Source organism: Ahaetulla prasina, chromosome 6 (assembly GCF_028640845.1).
Source record: "Ahaetulla prasina isolate Xishuangbanna chromosome 6, ASM2864084v1, whole genome shotgun sequence".
Taxonomy (NCBI): Eukaryota; Metazoa; Chordata; class Lepidosauria; order Squamata; family Colubridae; genus Ahaetulla; species Ahaetulla prasina.
The window spans coordinates 21,589,835-21,610,989 of NC_080544.1; the positions used below are offsets into that span (position 1 = coordinate 21,589,835).

The following is a 21,155-nucleotide window of genomic DNA, read 5'->3' on the forward strand; positions in this document are numbered from 1 at the left end:
ATGTGGACAATAAATTCCACAGTTCCTCTGGCACATGAACATAACCAAACAGCATATGGAATTTCTTTGTATCTGCCTTCCAGAATGGCTGAAGGAAGAGCATTAAACTGAGTGTTAAAGTCCTCCTTGGCTTGGATGTGGTAATATTGCTTCAGTATCTCACTAATTTAAATATGTAAAATTGACTGCTGAGGAAGTACAACCTGGTCTTTTTGTCTTTTCACATAATTCATATATGTATGTATGTATGTATGTATGTATGTATGTATGTATGTATGTATGTATATGTATATATATATGTATATGTATATGTATGTAGGTCTTTGGTTATTGGCCAAGACACTTCCAATTTTACGCGGGAGAAAACCTGAATAACCAAAGACCTACATACAAACACCCGCGAAAACCTCAGAAAACAAATATATATATATATCAGCAGGATATATATAGCATATATATATCTCCGGCTGTACCGAAATGTGTTCTGTTCTATTTTTCTGTAATACATTGGGTAAATCTGGATTGTTATAAATGAAAATGGATTGAGATGTTGTGGAAACTTTATTACATAAAGCAATGGTGTTACTGAATTTGGAATATCAACTATGTCCGTATTTTTCTTTTCTTTCAGGACCTCCCGTAAGTACCACAGTTTTTGACTCTGCTGTGAAGAACGCATCTACTGGTAAAAATAAATGGGCCCTGGGGCAAGGGAGAGAACTTTTTTTAAATCAGGAAGCAAAAAAACAACCCTAATTTAATCATTTACTGCCATTTAGATTCACAAATGCATCTTTTCCTTTTCAAGTGGATAGCAACATATTCCATTATGGGAAGAAAAGAAGCATTTGACTTCTCTGAGGTCAACTTAGGACTGACGAGTTGTTTAAAAACATCGTTGAGAGTTTAGAAACAAGCATTTTATACTTGTGTGGTCAAAAGAACAAACATTTGAGAATCTGCTATATCAATTTCATTATTGCCTAAAGCAGGGGTCTGCAAACTTGGCTCCTTTAAGACTTGTGGACTTCAACTCCCAGAGTTCCCTAGCCAGCTTTGCTGGCTCTGGGAGTTGAAGTCCACAAGTCTTTAAGGAGCCAAGTTTGCAGACCCCTGGCCTAAAGTATATTGTGCTTGAGTTTCTCTAGTGCTAGTGCTGTCAAACTGTAGTGATATTGAGCATTATAGGACTGGGATGAAGTATTCTGTTGCTAACCATGACAGTTTGTTAAACGTGGTTACCCATTCAGCCACCTGTAAGCTCCTTAATGCTAGTGCTAAATGCATACCTGGCAGGAGATGTTGCCATCAAGCATACAGGTCATCCTCGACATACCACCACTCATTTAGTGACCGTTCAAAGTTACAAAACATGACCGTTTTATTTTAAGACATGACGTTTTTTACACTTGTGACCATAGCAGCATCTCCATGGTCATGTGATCAAAATTACTTAGCAACTGGCATGTATTTGTGACGGTTTGCAGTATCCGAGGGTCATGTGATCTCCTTTTGCCACCTTCGGACAAGCAAAATCAATGGGGAAGCCAGATTAATTTAACAACTGTGTTACTGATTTAACAATTGTAGTGATTCATTTAGCAATCATGGTGGGAAAGGTAAAATGGGGCAAAACTCACTTAACAACAGAAATTTGGGGCTCCGTTCTGGTTGTAAGTCAAGGGCTACCTTTACTGCTTCTAGGAGGTCATTCTCTTCCTTTCTGATTTCATATATTTGTTTGAGCTCTTTTTGATTGCCCTTCTCCATAACCATCAGCATCCATTAAGAGCAACTTCTTCAGTTCTTTCCCAGTTGTGTTCTTTGATATATTCTTTTAAAAAGGGTGGTGCCTGGAAGTTGAGCCAGGAACTTTTTTCATGCAGTATATATTTTCTGCATTTAGTATCCTCTGGCAGAAACCATATGGGCAAATGGTGCTACCCTAATTTACAGGGTATGTTAAAGATGGGGGCTAGGAGTGATGCGGTAGCCCAGAGGTGCCCTCTGTAATTTAGTAGATGGTAGCTGCAGGTTGCCTGGGGAAATATTAAATGAAGTGTAGTATTTCCTAAACAGTACGATGATTTGATGCAAATGTGAGTTACTCCCAGGATAAAAATGAATTATAACATACTGATTTGTGGGAAGGGAGACTACTGGAAGTCTGGATGCTTTATTTTTGCAGGCTATTTCATGTTATGAGCTTTTGGCCATAGCAAAATATTTGTTCCGCCACTTCTCCTCCCTTAACCTTAGTATGAACACTAGGATATATCAAGCTGTCTGTACAGAATTAGATTAGCCATCAAACTAGCCTAGCATTTCTTACTGCAACTGGGAGTAGCTTGGCTAAGCCAACCTGGCAACTTCGCTACCTATAAACGCTCAACTAGAAATGCCAATGAACAATGAACAAATATCAGATACGGGCTTTTTGTGGCATCCTAGAAGTCCAAAATCAAACTCAGTAATTGTTTCACTATTCGGATCCATTGTTCTTTGTGCCATCATCTCCTTTGTTCTGTGTCTGTTGTTGTTGTTTTTTTCCAGGGTCCTACAGGAAGACCTGGCCTTCCGGTAAATCTCCCCTCTTCTTTTTCTTTTTTTCTTTTCTTCCTTTATTGACACCTGCAATCTATACTACAGACTTAGAGTACAAGCAGGGTGGGCTGCTGGGGGTTTGTAGGGGTTTGGCAGAACCTCTAGCTAAGATTCTGTACAGTTCAGAGAACCCCCAAATCCCACTCCTGGCTGGCTCTGCCCAGCCTATCCCGCCCTTCCCAGGAGTCCCCACACCTCCTGTTTTGGATGCAGGTAAGTTCAGGGCACGTGCTGGAGGCTCGGGGAAGGCGAAAAATGGGCCTCCCGGGAGTTCGAGAAGACCGGAAACAGGGTCCTTTTCTGGCCTCCAGAGAGCTTCTGCAGTGGCTGTTTTTACCCTCCCGGAGGCTTCAGGAAAGCTTCCAGAGCCCAGGGAGGGCAAAAATGCCCCCCCCCATGGTACAGGAGGCTGACTAAGCCACACCCACCATGGCCATGTTCACTCAGCAATCGGGCAGAGAACCCCTTGCTAAAATTTTTAAAGCCCACGCCTGAGTACAAGTTATAAATAGAGAGCAAGATTTAGGATGAGGGTTTTAAAACTGAGTTGCAAAGAGGGCTAACTTTTAGAAATTGGGCTTGCTATCAGACAGTGATTTTCAGAATATGATATTCTGCCATTGCATTCGCTTTCTTCTTTCAAAGAAATGACTTTCCTAAGAACTTACATTGTTCAAGGTATTTCCTGCCCTGTCCCACTTCTGGTTTTGCTTCTCCAATCTAGCCCCACAACAGAAAGGGCACATTCATGAAAAGGATATACATCAGAGAATATTGCAAGTCAGACAAGAGTTAGCCAAAGAAGTTTAGATTTTCCAGCATTTCCAGATTTAGCTCGTGAGTTATTGCAAGCCTGGTCAAATATTATTTCGGGTATGGAAATGATTTGCGGATTCTTTGGAACAGTCGTATCATGGGGGAATATAAACTTCATGATACCAGAATATAAATAAATCTCGGCAAACTAGGATGATCCATATGGAGAATAAATAAGTGATCAGGCAGTATTTTAATTAGGACTAACTGAATATTTGGGGGCATCCTTTTGTAGTAGCTGCATTCAATCATGCCTTCTCTGCCTATTCAAAAGGAGATGAAGGGAGAAAATGTGGCTTGAAGTACATAGAGACAAAATGTCAAAATATCAGAGAAGAAAAGACATGGACTGAAATGGGTTACACTGTACTAGACAGCAAACAGATTGAATATGTTTTATCTAAGTGGTAAGGAGATGCCTGTTAATTAGATATTAAGTGGTCTGGGTTATTTTTTCTTCAATTCCTAAGGTCACTAAATTCCATCCAACAAAAACCATCAGATGTTAAGATGGGTTTAGCCCAAACCAAACCACAGGAAAATTGCTATGAGGCAAGAGGCCAGCCTCCCTATTCGGACATTAGCATCCTAGCAACCTATCCATCATACTTATGGGAGTGTTAAGAATTAAATCTATATCTGAGCCTCGCGTCTATCAGATATAAAATATTTCATTACAGCTGATTGTATCGATGATCACTGATCACAATGAATAAGATTGATAGGAATTTGAATTTAACAATATCAGGAGCAGGGGTAAAATCCAGCAGGTTATGACACATTCTGGAGAACTGGTAGCGGAAATTTTGAATAGTTCAAAGAACCAGCAAATACCACCTCTGGCTGGCCCCAGATTTGGGTGGGAATGGGTTATTTTGCAATATCCTTCCCCTGGAGTGGGGTGGGAATGGAGATTTTGCAGTATCCTTCCCCTGCCATGCCTACCAAGCCACATCCACCAAGCCACGGTAGTAAAAAAAAATTGAATTCCACCACTGATCTGGAGGTTCACGTATTCCCCATTTTTTAGTTTTGCAGACATGGCTAGCACATTGAGTGGAAATCCAAATTTAGCATCTTAGAGGAGTTTCCCAGTTCTGCCCCTAAGTGCCCTTCCTTGCGTGAGGTACTTGGAGGTCAGACTGTTGGGAAATTAGAGACTTGGGTCTTTGTACTTTTTTGTTCATTTTCTACCTGTGGCAGAAGGCCAATGTTGATTCTTCAGAACGCTACAGCACAAAAACCAGATACATAAAAATCAGAGAAATTATACCAACTAATTTGTTTTCTGCCTGCTTTCATGCTCTGCTAGCTTTCCATAGAGGAGCAAAGGGCCTATGTTTTGTTTCAGCATAGGCAACTTCCACAGCTTCCTTTTCATGTGGAACTGAAGAATCTGAATATCCTACATCAGGGGTGTCAAACACGATTTCATTGAGGGCCGTCTTAGGCAGTGGTAGAATCCAAATTTTTTTACTATCGGTTCTGTGGACGTGGCTTGGTGGGCGTGGTGTGCCTTGGTGGGCGTGGCTTGGTGGGCATGGCTTGGTGGGCGTGGCAGGAGAAGGATACTGCAAAATCTCCATTCCCACCCCACTCCAGGGGAAGGATACTGCAAAATCCCCATTTCCTCCCCGCTCCTGGGGGAAGGATATTGCAAAATCTCCATTCCCACCCCACTCTGGGGCCAGCCAGAGGTGGCATTTGCCGGTTCTCCCAACTACTCAAAATTTCTGCTTCGGTTCTCCGAACTGCTCAGAATTTCTGCTACCAGTTCTCCAGAACCTGTCAGAATCTGCTGGATTTCACCCCTGGTCTCAGGATTGTGTTTGATCTTGTGGGGGGCAGAGTTGGTGTGGCCAACTCAATGTCATTCATGTCGGGGGCGCCTGTGGTGACCCAAGTGCTCTGCCAGAGAAAATGGGCTCCCAAGCTCCGTTTTCCGCTGCGACGGCCTCCTGCAACCCTCTGCCAGTGAAAACGGAGCTTAGGAGGGCTTCCTCTGGCCCTCCCAAGCTCTGTTTTAGGCTGCAACAGACTCCTGCAACCTTCTGTCAGCGAAAATGGAGCTCGGGAGGGCTGCCCGCAGCCCTCATGAGCTCTGTTTTCAGCTGGGACGGCCTCCTGCAACCCTCTGCCAGTAAAAACAGAGCTCGGGAGGGCTGCCTGCAACCCTCATGAACTCTTTTCTCACTGGCAGAGGCATTGTGGGCCCATCCTTCGCTGTTTCCAGGGCGGCCCCAACAGGCCAGATCTAAGCATCCTGCAAGCCGGATCTGGCCCCCGGGCCTTGAGTTTGACACCCCTGTCCTACATAGTAAGGAGAAAATGAAACTGTACATATGTAATAAATTTTATGTTTTTACTAAAATGGATGCGATTACAAATAGGTTTGAACACTCTTGTCCTTAATTCTAATCCAGCACCTCAGTCTCTGCCTCATGCAAATATCAACCATTTGTTGTATTGTTTATTTCCTAACGCTTGTTTGTATTATGTCCTGTATTTTAGACTCTGTCTTCTCCAGAGTCAATAAATACAAGATAATTCTTTTCCCAGGCAGTAGAAACATTCAACATTAAGTTCTTATGGTGTTATGAATCTAGTGGCCATAACAAATTTTATTATTACCACGAATCAAAAGTATCTTCAGCTTCGCGAAGTAACCGTTCAGCTTAAAAAGATAAGAAAAGGATAGTTCGATTCATTGGATAGTTTGATTCATATCTTTAGATAATTTCTGAAGGCTAAACAGCAAGTAAACAACACAGACCCAAAGTATATCCCCTAAAACCCTTAAGGAAAGCAAAATATAGACCTTTTTATTTTGTATACTATTTGGCTGTTCTGGTGATAAACATGATATAAACATGATATCGTAGATCACTAGACAGGCAATGTTGAATTGTTATTCTAGGAAATATGTAGCACTTTACTGTAGGGTCGTACGTCTTACTCATAAATGAATGTATTTCTTGTTATCATGTTTATAATCACCCTTCTCTCATAAGAATGTATTGTTTATTCTTAATGCTCTAAGTAAGGATGCAGGTATCATTCGATTCCATTTGAGCCCAGCATGTATATGAGATGCAGAAATCAAAATGTCTCTAATCTCATCTCACTCCTTCCTTCCTTCCTTCCTTCCTTCCTTCCTTCCTTCTTTCTTTCTTTCTTTCCTTCCTTCCTTCCTTCTTTCATCTCTCCCTCCCTCCCTTCCTTCCTCCTTTCCTCTGGCATGCTTGTAAGTCTTATGGTTACAAAAATTTGTTTGATTGAATGTTGGCAGGGTTTCCTGAACAAACCCCATGTGGTTTGTTATATAAATATCTGATCCACATAACAATATTCCAGTCCAATCTCTAAATATTTAGATTTACTAGAAAGACTAAGAACAAGTCTGTAACCCTCTGACTTACGAATATATGCAGACAATGTGGGACAGGATTTTATCCAGATGTTTGGCGAATAAGCATCTTGCAGTGTTGCAGCTTGTGAATGCAATAATATGAGATGATTGAAAAGACGTTGGATACTATTATTGGACAATATTATTATTATTATTAAACTAATAATTAATGGTCTAATGTATTCAATAATGGTCCAAATTATTACAGAAAAATTAAAATAAATAATAAATAAATTACAATAAAAAGAGAAAAACTGAAAAAAAACCACATACCTCTGATGCAAAAACTTGTATTGTTATACAAATATACATAGATTTACTGTGTTAAGACCATGGCAGTTGATAAACAGTTCAGTGGTCTTCCAAACACATACTCCTATGGATAAAATCCAAAGTAATCAATATAATTGTCTAAATGTTCGTATTTGAATGAATTTGTGTCATTTTTTTTTAATCCTTACATGTGGTCAATTGCCAATTATCCTCCGATTTTGTGTTAATTGTTAGGGAGACAAAGGTGCCATGGGAATCCGTGGGCAGCCGGTAAGTCTTAAATTGCTTACATTTATCTGTCATCACTGCTTCCAAATCTGTTGCTACTAAACTGATCTACATACATGTGACAGAGAAAATTTCAGTTACTGGTTCTACGTCTAATCAGAAATAATCCCTAGTTAGTTTGATAAGCTTTCTCCAAGACTTCAAAGATGCGCACAATGGTAGCTTAATTTGTTTTCATATTTATTTCACCTTAACGACAATTATATGTACTACTGCAACTAAAAACTTTCTGTTACTCAGAAATACGATTCCTAGATAGATCGTGAACAATACTAGTCTGAAATTCTGGAGGTTTTTAAGAAGAGATTGGATAACCATTTGTTTGAAATGGTATAGGGTTTCCTGCTTGAGCAAGGGGTTGGACTAGAAGACCTCCAAGGACCCTTTCTAAATCTCTTATTCTGTTAAATGCATAAAACGAACATTTATTTTATTTATAATTTAATTTCTATACCGCCCTTCTCCCGAAGGACTCAGGGCGGTTTACAGCCATATTAAAAGTACAGATATAAATAACAATTTTAAAAACAAATTAAAACCAAATATTTAATGGCCAAATCAGCTAAAACGGTCAAAGACCAACTTAAAACCCGTTTAAAATTACAATTAAAATTATATTTAGGCTAGTCCCGCACGATAAAATAGTAGAGTCTTCAGTTCACGTTTGAAGGCCCGGAGGTCAGGGAGTTGGCGCAACCCCAGAGGCAGCTCATTCCATAGGGCCGGTGCTGCCACAGAGAAGGCCCTCCCCACGGGGGCCGCCAACCGACATTGTTTGGTCGACGGCACCCTGAGGAGGCCCACTCTGTGGGAGCGCACAGGTCATTGGGAGGCTATCAGTGGCAGAAGGCGATCTCGTAGGTAACCCAGTCCTAAGCCATGGAGCGGTTTGAACGTGGTGACCAACACCTTGAATTGCACCCAGAAGGCTACTGGCAGCCAGTGCAGGCTGCGCAGGATAGGTGTTATATGGGAGCAACGCGGTGCTCCCTCTATCACCCGCGCGGCCGCATTCTGGACTAGCTGGAGCCTCCTGGTGCTCTTCAAGGGGAGCCCCATGTAGAGAGCATTGCAATAGTCCATGCGGGAAGTAACGAGGGCATGAGTGAATTGAATCAGCATAAGTCACAGAAAGTCTTTCCAACACTATTATTTCTTTAGAAGTCTTCTTTTGGTAGCAGATTTGGTACAGGAATGAAGGCCTTTAGACAGAATGAAGGCCTTTATATCTTCTTCTTTTATTTCAAGAATTGAGAAAAAGTGCATTCAAATGAATACATTCAGTAATCACTTTAGGCATGACTTTTGCTGAAGAAAGCACATTGTTAGAATGGAACAAAACACCATTAGGAACATTGTAGTGGTAAACATTTTAACAAACAATTAACATCTGTTTTATCTCTACATCACCTCCAAAAGAAGCTTCCACAACTTGTTCTCTAGCTATTTCTTCTATTCCAGTATTTCTCAACTTCTGCCATTTTAAGACAGGTGGACTTCAACTCCCAGAGTTCCCCAGTCAGTTGGCTGAGGAACTCTGGGAGTTGAAGTCCATCCATCTTAAAGTAGCAGTGGTTGAGAAACTTTGTTCTATGCTTTTAGCATTTATTTATTTATTTTATTTAATTAGATTTTTATACCGCCCTTCTCCCGAAGGACTCAGGGCGGTTTACAGCCAAATAAAACAGAACAACAGAATAAATACAAGATAAAATAATATTTAAAAAACTTATTAAATTTGGCCCAGATTAAAATATATTTAAAACAGTAAAACCCACTAAAAAATTAGAAACCGAATAAAATCTAAAATTCTATGCCAGTCCTGCGCGAATAAATAAATATGTCTTCAGCTCACACCGAAAGGTTCAAAGGTCAGGAAGTTGGCGGAGTCAGCCGTCTTCCTGATTCTAATGTTCACTAAAGATGGAAGAATAAACTTTCGCATTTTTTTGTAACCAAAATATGTTTACAATGGTGAACCTCTATTTTAACACAAGATGCACTGAACACAAATTTGATAGAGGTTATTGATCCACCACGCATCTACTTGCACTGGGAAATAAGAAAATGGATATATTTTTTAATCTATCTATTTTTATCCTACTTCTTCTAATGAAGGTTTCTAACTTTCAGGGCAGTAAGCAATGTACCTTATTATTGTAGGCCTGAATCTTTTCTCCAATTTCCTGAAGACCACACACATGTATAGAAGCTAAAGAGAGGGGGAGAGAGAAACACGCACACACATATCCCCTTTTATTGGGGCAATTAAATGTTCTGTTTCATATAAAGCTAGCCCTGCTGAGGGGAGTGGTTTCTACTCAGAAGAGGAAAAACTGGTTTTTAGTTATGTAGGATAATAAAGATACCCCAAAGCCTACAATCACTTCAAGTAACATGAGATGCTGTTCCTAATGGGAACTTTCCTGAAAAGTTATTCTAAACCTACTAAGAACATTAAAATATGATAGATATGTATGAGGGGAGGCAGTTAATAAATGGACTTTGCTCTAAGATTATAGAGCAATATGTGCAGGGATCTTTTGGTAGCTCTCTCCTTGAGAAATTCAGTTCCAACCTAATTTGGATGCCTTGGATTTTTCACTAGTTTTGCATAAGCAGGAGCCTTCCCTGTTCACCATCAATTTACTTTGAGGTTACTATGGATACATAAATACCTAACAGAAATGGCTGGTGTCCTACTAATACCATTAGTGGGTGCCAAGTCACCATTTTCCTTGGGAGTCTATAATTATAGTAATATTATCCAGTTTTGTCCTGTTGGACACTAAAATGCCCACACTTAAGGGGGAATTTAAAAATGGCTTTATTTTTCATTCCAAGACATTCCTTGTCTTGGCCAACAAGAATTGGAAACATCCTAATTAAGCAACACCATCTTCAAAATAGCAACTTGTTCCTGAAAATAGAAGGGCCAATGATAGTTGTTAGATTTCCACCAGTTTTTGCATTAGTGGCTTATAAAATGAGATTTAGATAAATCTAGCTAACTCTCTATAAATCTCTTGCTAACATTTCCATGTTTTGCCATCCTAGTTTATTCCTAACAGTTGTATTATATTCTTTCATCTTCATAATATTATGTGGACACATAGCACACCATGATACAAACCAGTCCCTGGACTCAGCCACTTTAATCTATAGGCCAACAATTATGTATACAAATGATCTCTTAGAAGCATTTCTGATCATGAAACATGCTTTTCTTCCACAATTTCTCTTTTGTTGTACAATCACATGCAATTTCAGTTTTTTGACAGAAAAATATTGATAACATTTCGATGTCAACTGCAAAAGGCCATACTACTTAGACCTGAACATGCTGATATATTATGACACACTAGCTTCTTGTTCCTGGGAAGAACTTGATGTGTATGAAGGCCAATACCAGCTAAAGAACTGCCAGTTGTGACTTCACACTAATGTGAACAGACAACAACATAATAATAACATTAAGAGAACAGATGCACACACATATAAATTCAATCATGTTCTAGTGTAAAAAGTACATTTCAGAAACTAGATTTCTTTATCCCTATTGTTGTTAGTTGCAAAGTTGTGTCTGACCGACAACATTCCGCAACAACATTCCTCCAGGCCTTCCTATCCTCTACCATCCCCGGAGTCCATTTAAGCTCACACCGACTGCTTCAGTGACTCCATCCAGCCACCTCATTCTCTGACGTCCCCTTCTTCTTTTGCCCTCAATCTTTCCCAGCATTAGGCTGTTCTCCAGGGAGTCCTTCCTTCTCATTAGGTGGCCAAAGTATTTGAGTTTCATCTTCAGGGTCTGGCCTTCTAAAGAGCAGTCAGGGTTGAACTCCTCTAGGCCTGACCAGTTTGATCACCTTGCAGTCCAAGGGACTCGCAGGAGTCTTCTCCTACACCAGAGTTCAAAGGCCTCAATTCTTTGGTGCTCAGCCTTCCTTATGGTCCAACTTTCACAGCCATACATTGCAACTGGGAGAACCATCCATAGCTGAGTGTCCTTTCGGCTTTGACCCGGTCGCTTCATTCTTTCTGGCGCTACTAGTACTAGCCCTCTGCTCTCCCCCAGTAGCATATTTTGACCTGACACCTTCCTACCTGAGGGGCTCCTCTTCCAGCATCACATCTGTTTGCCTTTTGATACTGTCCGTGGGCTTTCCAAGGCAAAGATATTGGAGTGGGTTGCCATTTTCTTCTCCACTGGATCACGTTTTGTCAGAGCTCTCTGCTATGACCTGTCTGTCTTGGGTGGCCCTGCACGGCATAGCTCATAGCTTCATGGAGCTACACAAGCCCCTTTGCCATGACAAGGCAGTGATCCGTGAAGGGGTTTTCCCTATATAACTGCTTAATAAAAACTGTGAAAGTGAATGTTAAAAAAAAGAATTTTTGAAGGTGATTTAAGTGCAAGAAAAGTCAAAAGCAGGGTCACACTTCACCATGCTTGTATGTCCACATTAAACCATGCATGACTCAGTCTTCATCTTTTCTTTTCCGTTTTTCTTTTTGGCATGAGTGTTTATTCGTGCTTAGTGTGCCTTAACACTGACTCCTATGTTTTGTGTCTCTCTTTCTCTCCCCCTTCACCCTGTTGCATGTGGCTGCGACTGATATAATGGTGGCCCAGGGAGTCAAGGGTCAACTTGGAGAGAAGGTGAGTCAGCTTTTTCCAGTTAACCACTTCAGAAGGGGTGTGTCAATAGCCGTGGACCATCAACACTAGACAGATTGCCATTACAAATTAAATTGCAGCAGGTGAGACATCTACCAGGAGCTGAACGAGATCGCCCTGAGAAGTAGACCTAGCCTTGGGCAACCAAAGATTTGCCTGGTTTCCATCCTAATCTAGCCCAAAGACTGTAAATAAGCAAGTAAGCAAGAAATTATTGCTGTTCAATCAGGGCCAAAACAAAGGAAAGCACTTATCTGCTTTTGTGCATAAGTGCACAAAAGTGCCTACTGTTCCTGTCCTATTGTTTTCTTTCATTATATGTGTTTATATATAATGTTGCGACAAAATAAATAAATAAAATAAAAAAATCTTGATAAGCTAAGCATGATCAGACCAGTGTAATACATGAATGGGAGATCATCAGTAAAAAAAAAAAAAAAAAGGTGGAGCTTCAATCCCAACCTCATGGTCACAATCTTGATTTTTTTTATTCTTATTATTATACCCTGTAAACTTCCCCGGGCTGTAGGCTAGTTAGACAGACTTTCCAGAATGAAGTTGCAATTTCCAGAACATTGCGATGTAAACAATCTGGATTTGTCCCTAAAAGACTTTGCTCTCTTATCAAAGGCCATTATTAACCATAAAGGCCAAATATATATACAAAGGTGTATACATACATACATACATACATACATATACATATACATATACATATACATATACATATACATATACATATACATATACATATACATATACATATACATATACATATACATATACATATACATATACATATACATATACATATATATATATATGTTTTCTGAGGTTTTCACGGGTGTTTGTATATAGGTCTTTGGTTGTTCGGGTTTTCTCCCGTGTAAAATTGGAAGTGTCTTGGCGACGTTTTGACGAAGTCTCATTCGTCATCTTCAGGCTTCAGCTTCGTGCTTCTGGGAGCAATGTGTGATCGCAGCTGTTTCTTCCTTTTAACTTATTAAAAGGAAGAAACAGCTGCGATCACACATTGCTCCCAGAAGCACGAAGCTGAAGCCTGAAGATGACGAATGAGACTTCGTCGAAACGTCGCCAAGACACTTCCAATTTTACACGGGAGAAAACCCGAACAGCCAAAGACCTATATATATATATATATATGTATATATATGTAGGTCTTTGGTTATTTGGGTTTTCTCCCGCGTAAAATTAGAAGTGTCTTGGCGACGTTAACGAAGTCTCATTCGTCATCTTCAGGCTTCAGCTTCGTGCTTCTAGGAGCATTGCTTTTGAAGCACGAAGCTGAAGTCTGAAGTCGATGAATGAGACTTTGTCAAACGTCGCCAAGACACTTCTAATTTTATGCGGAGAAAACCCAACAACCAAAGACCTATATATATATATATATATATATATATATATATATATATATATATATATATATATATATATATATATATTTGTTTTCTGAGTTTTTCACCCGTGTTTGTATATAGGTCTTTGGTTGTTCGGGTTTTCTCCCGTGTAAAATTGGAGGTCACATAAAATGGAAGCTCTTTGGACTTCTAGTTTTTCATAGGTCCTGGTCAGATGGTGGATTTCCTCCCCGTAGAGGTGCAATATTTGTTTTCTGAGGTTTTCACGGGTGTTTGTATATAGGTCTTTGGTTGTTCGGGTTTTCTCCGGTGTAAAATTCCAATTTTACACGGGAGAAAACCCGAACAACCAAAGACCTATATATATATATATATGTATATATATGTAGGTCTTTAGTTATTTGGGTTTTCTCCGCGTAAAATTAGAAGTGTCTTGGCGACGTTAACGAAGTCTCATTCGTCATCTTCAGGCTTCAGCTTCGTGCTTCTAGGAGCATTGCTTTTAGAAGCACGAAGCTGAAGTCTGAAGTCGATGAATGAGACTTTGTCGAAACGTCGCCAAGACACTTCTAATTTTATGCGGGGGAAAACCCGAATAACCAAAGACATATATATATATATATATATATATATATATATATATATATATATATATATATATATATATATATATATATTTGTTTTCTGAGGTTTTCACGGTGTTTGTATATAGGTCTTTGGTTGTTCGGGTTTCCCCCCGTGTAAAATTGGAGGTCACATAAAATGGAAGCTCTTTGGACTTCTAGTTTTTCATAGGTCCTGGTCAGATGGTGGATTTCCTCCCCGTAGAGGTGCAATATTTGTTTTCTGAGGTTTTCACGGGTGTTTGTATATAGGTCTTTGGTTGTTCGGGTTTTCTCCGGTGTAAAATTCCAATTTTACACGGGAGAAAACCCGAACAACCAAAGACCTATATATATATATATATATATATATATATATATATTTCTCCTAGAAGCACGAAGCTGTAGACACCTAGCCTGAAGATGACGAATGGGATTTCGTCGAAACGTCGCCAAGACACTTCCAATTTTACGCGGGAGAAAACCCGAATAACCAAAAACCTACATACAAACACCCGCAAAAACCTCAGAAAACAAATATATATATATAGTGTTGAAAAAGCCCAGAGATGATCTAAAGCTTCAGAAATTTTGATTTGTTTATTATAGTTTATACTAACATTGCCAAAGCTTCTTTGCACTGATAGTCAGGTAAACCCACTGTCAGCAGCTGGTCTTATTGATACTTTCTGGAACTGTTTTCAGTTTCATGGCTAACAGCTGTGCTTGGAGAGTCCAGGAAAATGACACATGGAGATGTAGTTAACTCTACCAGCTGCATCAGAGGTGGGTTTCAGCAGGTTCTGACCAGTTCTGGAGAACCGGTAGCGGAAATTTTGAGTAGTTTGGAGAACTGGTAAATACCATCTCTGACTGGCCCTGGCCCCATCTATTCTCTGCCTCCCGAGTCTCAGCTGATCGGGAGGAAATGGGGATTTTGCAGTAACCTTCCCCTGGAGTGGGGAGGGAATGGAGATTTTACAGTATCCTTCCCCTGTAGTAAGGTAGTAATGGAGATTTTACAATATCCTTCCCCTGGAGTGGGGTGGGAATGGAGATTTTACAGCATCCTTCCCCTGCCACGCTCACCAAGCCAAGCCCGCCAAGCCAAGCCACGCCCACCAAGTCACGCTCACAGAACCGGTAGTAAAAAATTTGAAACCCGCCACTGAGCTGCGTCCTAGACAGCCTCACCTCGGCACAATTGGTTGAGTAAGAGTCCCAGAATCCCAGATGCAAACTTTTATATTTTGTCTGTGAGGAAAGCCTCATCAACTAACTGAGGAAAGCAAATGAGAGAGGACCTTAATATGCTATTCAGACCACAGCTGCATTTCTGTCGCAACTATCAAGAATAAACTGCGTATCTGCGCCTTCCTTATCAGAGCCAAAACATTTTGCAATGAACAGCAAAAGCATCTTTCCTTCCATGAGGAGTAAGAACAAAGCAGTAGTTGTACAGAGGGGAGTCGATAGCTTTTCAGATCATACCAAGCACAATGTGAACTTTATTCCTCCATTGGACTTGAAATAGGTTGCCTTTTTACATAATCTGTTAAATTGCTTGATCTCTTTCGTTTCACCAATTAGTTAACATAAACCTGTCTCCTTCTGGTTTGGGGCACTCCCCTAGTACTTATTATTATTATTATTATTATTATTATTATTATTATTATTATTATTATTATTATTATTATTATTATTATTATTTAATAATTGTCATCTGGGCACTTGGTACCATGTCCAAGAATTTTATAAGATACATCAACAAATTGCAGCTTCCTGCAATAACACCAGCAGAACTGCAAAAAACTGCATGCTTGGAACATCGTACATATTAAGAAGGTACTTGGGTGATACCTAGGACGCTGGCAGCAACCCGTATCAACCATTAGCACCAGTCAATAATATTTGTGATGCCTTTTTGAATGTTCAGTTGACTGAGTTTCATGTTTAGTGAATAAAGATAATAATAATAATTTTTAAACAAGTACAAGGAAACAAGTAACAGTATAGACATAGACATGAACGCATGAAAAAAATTGGCACAAAAAAAAGGATATAAATAGGCAAAACATAGCCGTAAACACACATAAATTACATATAAATGGGGACAGTAGGACAGGGACAGTAGGTACGCTGGTGCGCTTATGCACCCCCACCCCTTAGGGACCTCTTAAGAAACATGAAAGGTCCACGGTAGACAGTTTAAGGTAACAGGTATGGGGATTAGAGAGGCTAACAACAGGATCAGGTAGAGTGTTCCAGACATTTAGTACTCTATTGCAAAAGTCATATTTCCTACAATTAAGATTAGAGCGAATTACATGGAGTTTAAATCTATTGATGGCCCTTGTGTTATTACGGTTGAAATTAAAGTACTCATTTACAGGTAGAACGTTTTGGTAAATAATCTTATGAACTAAACATAGGTTGAAACATAGACAACATAGTTTGAGGCTATCTAGATCTAAAATTTCAAGCCTCGTGGTATAGGGAATTTTATTTCGAGCAGAAGATTTGAGTACTCTTCTAGTAAAATATCTCTGGACCCTCTCTAATGTAATGATGTCTGAAATACAGTGAGGGTTCCAGGCAGGTGAGCAGTATTTGAACAAAATGCAGCCTGTAAAGTCCACCACCTGAAATAAAAATATCCTGAAATGAAGCTTTTTTTTTTTCCAGAATGGCCTGCAAATGTCCATTTAGTTAGAAAAACACAAGTGCAGTCCAACTTTTTTTCCCAAACTAGAATCATGTTATTTTGTCCCTTTGTCTGTGTCTACAAAAATCTATGCAGAGATGTTAAACTCTCAGCCCGTGGGCCAGAAGCATCACCCATGTCAACCTCAGTTCCACGAAGGGAAAAAAACATCACGATACGTCACGTGATGGCAACGTGACACCTTGAGTTTGACACCCGTGCTATACAACAAGGGTCTCCAACCTTGGCAACTTTACAACTTGTGGGCTTCAACTCCCAGAATTCCCCAGCCAGCATAGCACAAGTCATAGAACTGCCAAGGTTGGAGATCCCTGCTATAGAGCACTTCCATGTGAAGCATTTCCTATGAAAAAGCACAGCCTCACGTGTGAATTTATATTAGTGGAATGGGGATTATGAAAAGTTCCGTGTTACCCTCTTGCGTGTTCCTTTCTCCGATCTTTTCTTTCCTACAATAATCAGTTCTGTTAATGGAGAGAAAAGGCAGGGTAGTTGCACAATGTATTTGAGCTGCTAGCACAGAGAGACATTTGTTGGGAAGTATATATACTCCCACAAGGGACACGGTGGCTCAGGAGCTAGGACGTTGAGCTTGTCGATCAAAAGGTCAGCATCTCAGCGGTTCGAATCCCTAGTGCTGCCATGTAACGGGGTGAGCTCCCGTTACTTGTCCCAGCTTCTGCCAACCTAGCAGTTTCGAAAGCACATAAAAATGCAAGTAGAAAAAATAGGGACCACCTTTGGTGGGAAGGTAACAGCATTCCGTGCGCCTTTGGTGTTGAGTCATGCCAGCCACATGACCACAGAGACGTCTTCAGATAGCGCTGGCTCTTCGGCTTTGAAACAGAGATGAGCACCGCCCCCTAGAGTCGGCAACGACTAGCACATATGTGCGAGGGAAACCTTTACCTTTTATATATACTCCCACCCTAACTTCACTGCAAATGCATTCCAGTTCTCCAAACATGACAAACCCTCTAAAGCAGGGGTCTCCAACCTTAGTCCCTTTAAGACTTGTGGACTTCAACTCCCTGAATTCCTCAGCCAGCAAAGCTGTTGAAGTTGAAGTCCACAAGTCTTAAAGGGACCAAAGTTGGAGACCCCTGCTCTAAAATTAACTCAAATATTCCTATATTAGGAGCCCCAGCAGCCCCAGCAAAAAGTTTCTCTCTCAACATCAGCTAACAACTCCGGCCGGCTGGAAGATGAATAGTTGACTGCCACATCTATTCATCTCCACCCCCTGCCTTTTATCCCCAGAACTATGGTGGGGCTTTGCTAGCAGCGGTGGCTCTTCCTTCCCAAGGACCGGCCCACAGATTTCCACTGCTCTCCTCTCCTCTGCCTTCTGTGCATCTGCACATCAGGCACTGGACCCAGCTGTTCCTCCTCTTCCTCATCAGCCTCCTCCAGACCTGGGGGCTGTTGACTCTCCATCTGAGGGCTGATGGACGGCCTAGGCTTCGCCTCTGTCTCATTCTCTGCCAGCTCCATTCCGTCTTCCTCCTCAGAGCTCTCAAGTTGCCTTGATGTTGACCCTGACTCCCACGCCTCCTCTGATTTGGCTGTTGAAGGGGCCGGTGGCCGACAGGCCACAACAATACCCTTGTGTCTCCTGTAACTTTGATTTCACAATCGATGGTGAACAGTGGTGGCCCTTTGATTCTGTATTAAAAATATTCAAGTAAGCCCTTGTCACCAGAGAAACGTGTAAGGGTTAGGGATCTAGGTAGATATGAGCAGATGTAAAGATAATGATCAATAGACCTTAATCTGAAAGAAATTTAGAATGATTGTGGGAGGCCCACAGCATGAAAAGCAAATACCGAAGTGAGCTTTAAAAGTACTATGGGCAGGGGTGGACTGCTGGGGGCTTGCAGGGGTTCAGGAGAATCTCTAGCTAAGATTCTGTGCAGTTCAGAGAACCCCCAAATCCCACTTCTTGCTGGCCCCACCCACTCCGCCGTACCCCTACCAAGAGTCCCCACACAGCCCATTTTGGATGCAGGTAAGTGCAGGGTGCGCATGGAGGCTCAGAGAGGGTGAAAAATGGGCCTACCGGAAGAGGAGGGAAGGGCCTCTGGAGCCTGGGGAGTCCGTTTTCACCCTCACAGAGGCTCAAAGAAAGCCTCCGGAGCCCGGGGAGGGCAAAAACATCCCCCTTGATCGTGGTGCAGGAGGCCAACTAGGCTACACCCACCATGGCTACGCCCACCCAGCAACTGGGCAGAGAACCCCTTGCTAAAATTTTTGAAGCCCACCCCTGATTATGGGTATTTTGGTTCTTCCCCTAGAGATACAGTCTAGCAGATACAGGGCTACTGCATTTCACACCCTATAGAAATAACAATTTTTAAAGGCATCATTCCGTCAATGGAATCAAAAGTCTATAGTATTGCTGAAATATGATTTATGCAGTCAAAATCAGACAGTGTAAAGCGCTGTGTTCTCCCATCAACAAAAATGTTTTGAGTCCACGCACCCGTAGACATATACTGCTTGACAACACAAATTCCACAGCCCTTTAAAGGTAGCTTACTCCTTAATTACTCTTAAACCACCACCACCCCAATTAAACAAGGCCACTTTGCAATGGAGAAGAATGATCCTTGGACCTGAGATAAGTTTGGCATCCAATAATAGTTTTTAATGGCCATGAGGTGAGATTACTTTTCATTCCCGAGGAATTCAGAGTAGTGTTTTGATCCAATTTCAGGATAAATCCAAAATGGCTCCTTGTCTTGATTAGAAAAGGTCCAGGGGACCTGCAGTTAAAACCTGCTTTTAATCACAATGAAGAATCTGTGTGTGTGTATTGTTCTTTTTAATCCCCCTTTATTTAAATGTTTCATTTCCTCTTATTATTTCTTTGGCCACAAGTTCCTTTCAGCCCTCTCCTCTCGTTCCTTTGAATTTTTCACTCTAAATACTCACTTTGGTGTTATTGCTTACTTCACCATTGTCTCCTTGTTTTTTCTGCCTCTTTTTTTAATATTAATCTCTAACCTGCTTTTTTTTTTAAAAAAATGGTTTTGATCTTCTTTTCTATATATACATTCTCTCTCTTTATCCCTGCAGGGAGCTCCAGGAGAGGCTGGCATGTCCATCATTGGTCCCCGTGGACCTCCAGTAAGTTTCTATGTCTTCTGATTATTACCTCTTAATATTTAAAACAGGGGTCAGCAACCTGCGGCTCTGGAGCTGCATGTGGCTCTTTCATCCCTCTGCTGCGGTTCCCTGTCACTCAAAATATGCATCACAACCACCAATGTGTGACACCTGCTGGCACGTGATTTATTGAGCTTTTCAACCCCCGGTAGGCCAACCATGGATAAATCCAAGAAAAGAAAAGTTTCAGAAGAAAACAGAATTTTTAATTCGACTACATATGCTAGTTTTGTGGCCACTCAAGAAATAGTCAGGCACGGGAAGGGTTTTGTGGCTCCCGGTGTTTTCTTTTCTGTGGGAAACGGGTCCAAATGGCTCTTTGAGTGTTTAAGATTGCAGAACCCTGGTTTAAAGCAATGTTTCTTAACCTTGGCAAGTTTAATATGTGTGGACTTCATTTTCCAGTATTCCCCAGCCAGTTAATACTGGGAGTTGAAGTCCACACATCTTAAAGTTGTCAAGGTTGAAAAACACTGCTTTACAGGGTTAGGGAATCCTAAAATCTAACTGGCATCTGTTCTCAAGCAGCTGTATTATGATGTGGTTTCTGCCAGTGGCTAAATTTGTTTTTACGCTGAAATTGCAGAATATATTGGTTAGAAAGCGCGCCGCCTCAGCACAAAAATCTCAAAGCGATTTTATCAGCATTTTTCTCTCCTGCGTTTACAAAGGAAGAAAATATTCCTAGATCTAAACAGAGAAACCAACACCAAGTTATACAATCTCAGCATTTCAGCGAAGCATAAATATAAGGAAAACCAGCCAGCTGTTAATAGAGAATTCAGACTCAATCACAGGAGAAAATTGCATAAGGTAATTCTGTACACATTTAGAGGTACAGACAAAATCCATTTCACAGTGGGAGGTTTGGGACAAGTAGAAAGGATGTGGACTACATCTGCCAACATCCTTTCCACTTGTCCATTTAATGTAGAGAAAAATAAGGTTTTACACTCAGGCTAGAAAAAACAAAAAATATACCGGTAGAAATTAAGTGAAACTTGGCTTAATAGGAGTAACTGTGAGAAGGATCTTGGACTCCTAATGGACAGTCACTTAAATATGAGCGTGCTGCAGCCACCAAAAACGCCAATGTAATCCTAGGTCGCATTAAGAGAGGAAGAGAATCAAGATCACGTGGAGTGCTATTATTGCTTTATAAGGCTCTGGTAAGACCACACTTGGAATAGTGCATCCAGTTTTAGTCACC

General features: G+C 40.8%; 1 protein-coding gene across 1 annotated transcript in view; it reads left to right on the plus strand.

Annotated features, from left to right (window-relative positions):
* Window positions 1–635: 635 nt before the first annotated feature.
* COL13A1 (collagen type XIII alpha 1 chain) overlaps window positions 636–21,155 on the plus strand; it is a 154,052-nt gene continuing 133,532 nt past the window's right edge. The window contains exons 1-5 of the mRNA XM_058187686.1: window positions 636–639; window positions 2,554–2,580; window positions 7,337–7,372; window positions 12,027–12,053; window positions 19,856–19,906. Of these exons, the coding sequence (XP_058043669.1) occupies window positions 7,352–7,372; window positions 12,027–12,053; window positions 19,856–19,906 (99 nt within the window). The 5' untranslated portion in view covers window positions 636–639; window positions 2,554–2,580; window positions 7,337–7,351. The remainder of the gene's footprint in view (window positions 640–2,553; window positions 2,581–7,336; window positions 7,373–12,026; window positions 12,054–19,855; window positions 19,907–21,155) is intronic.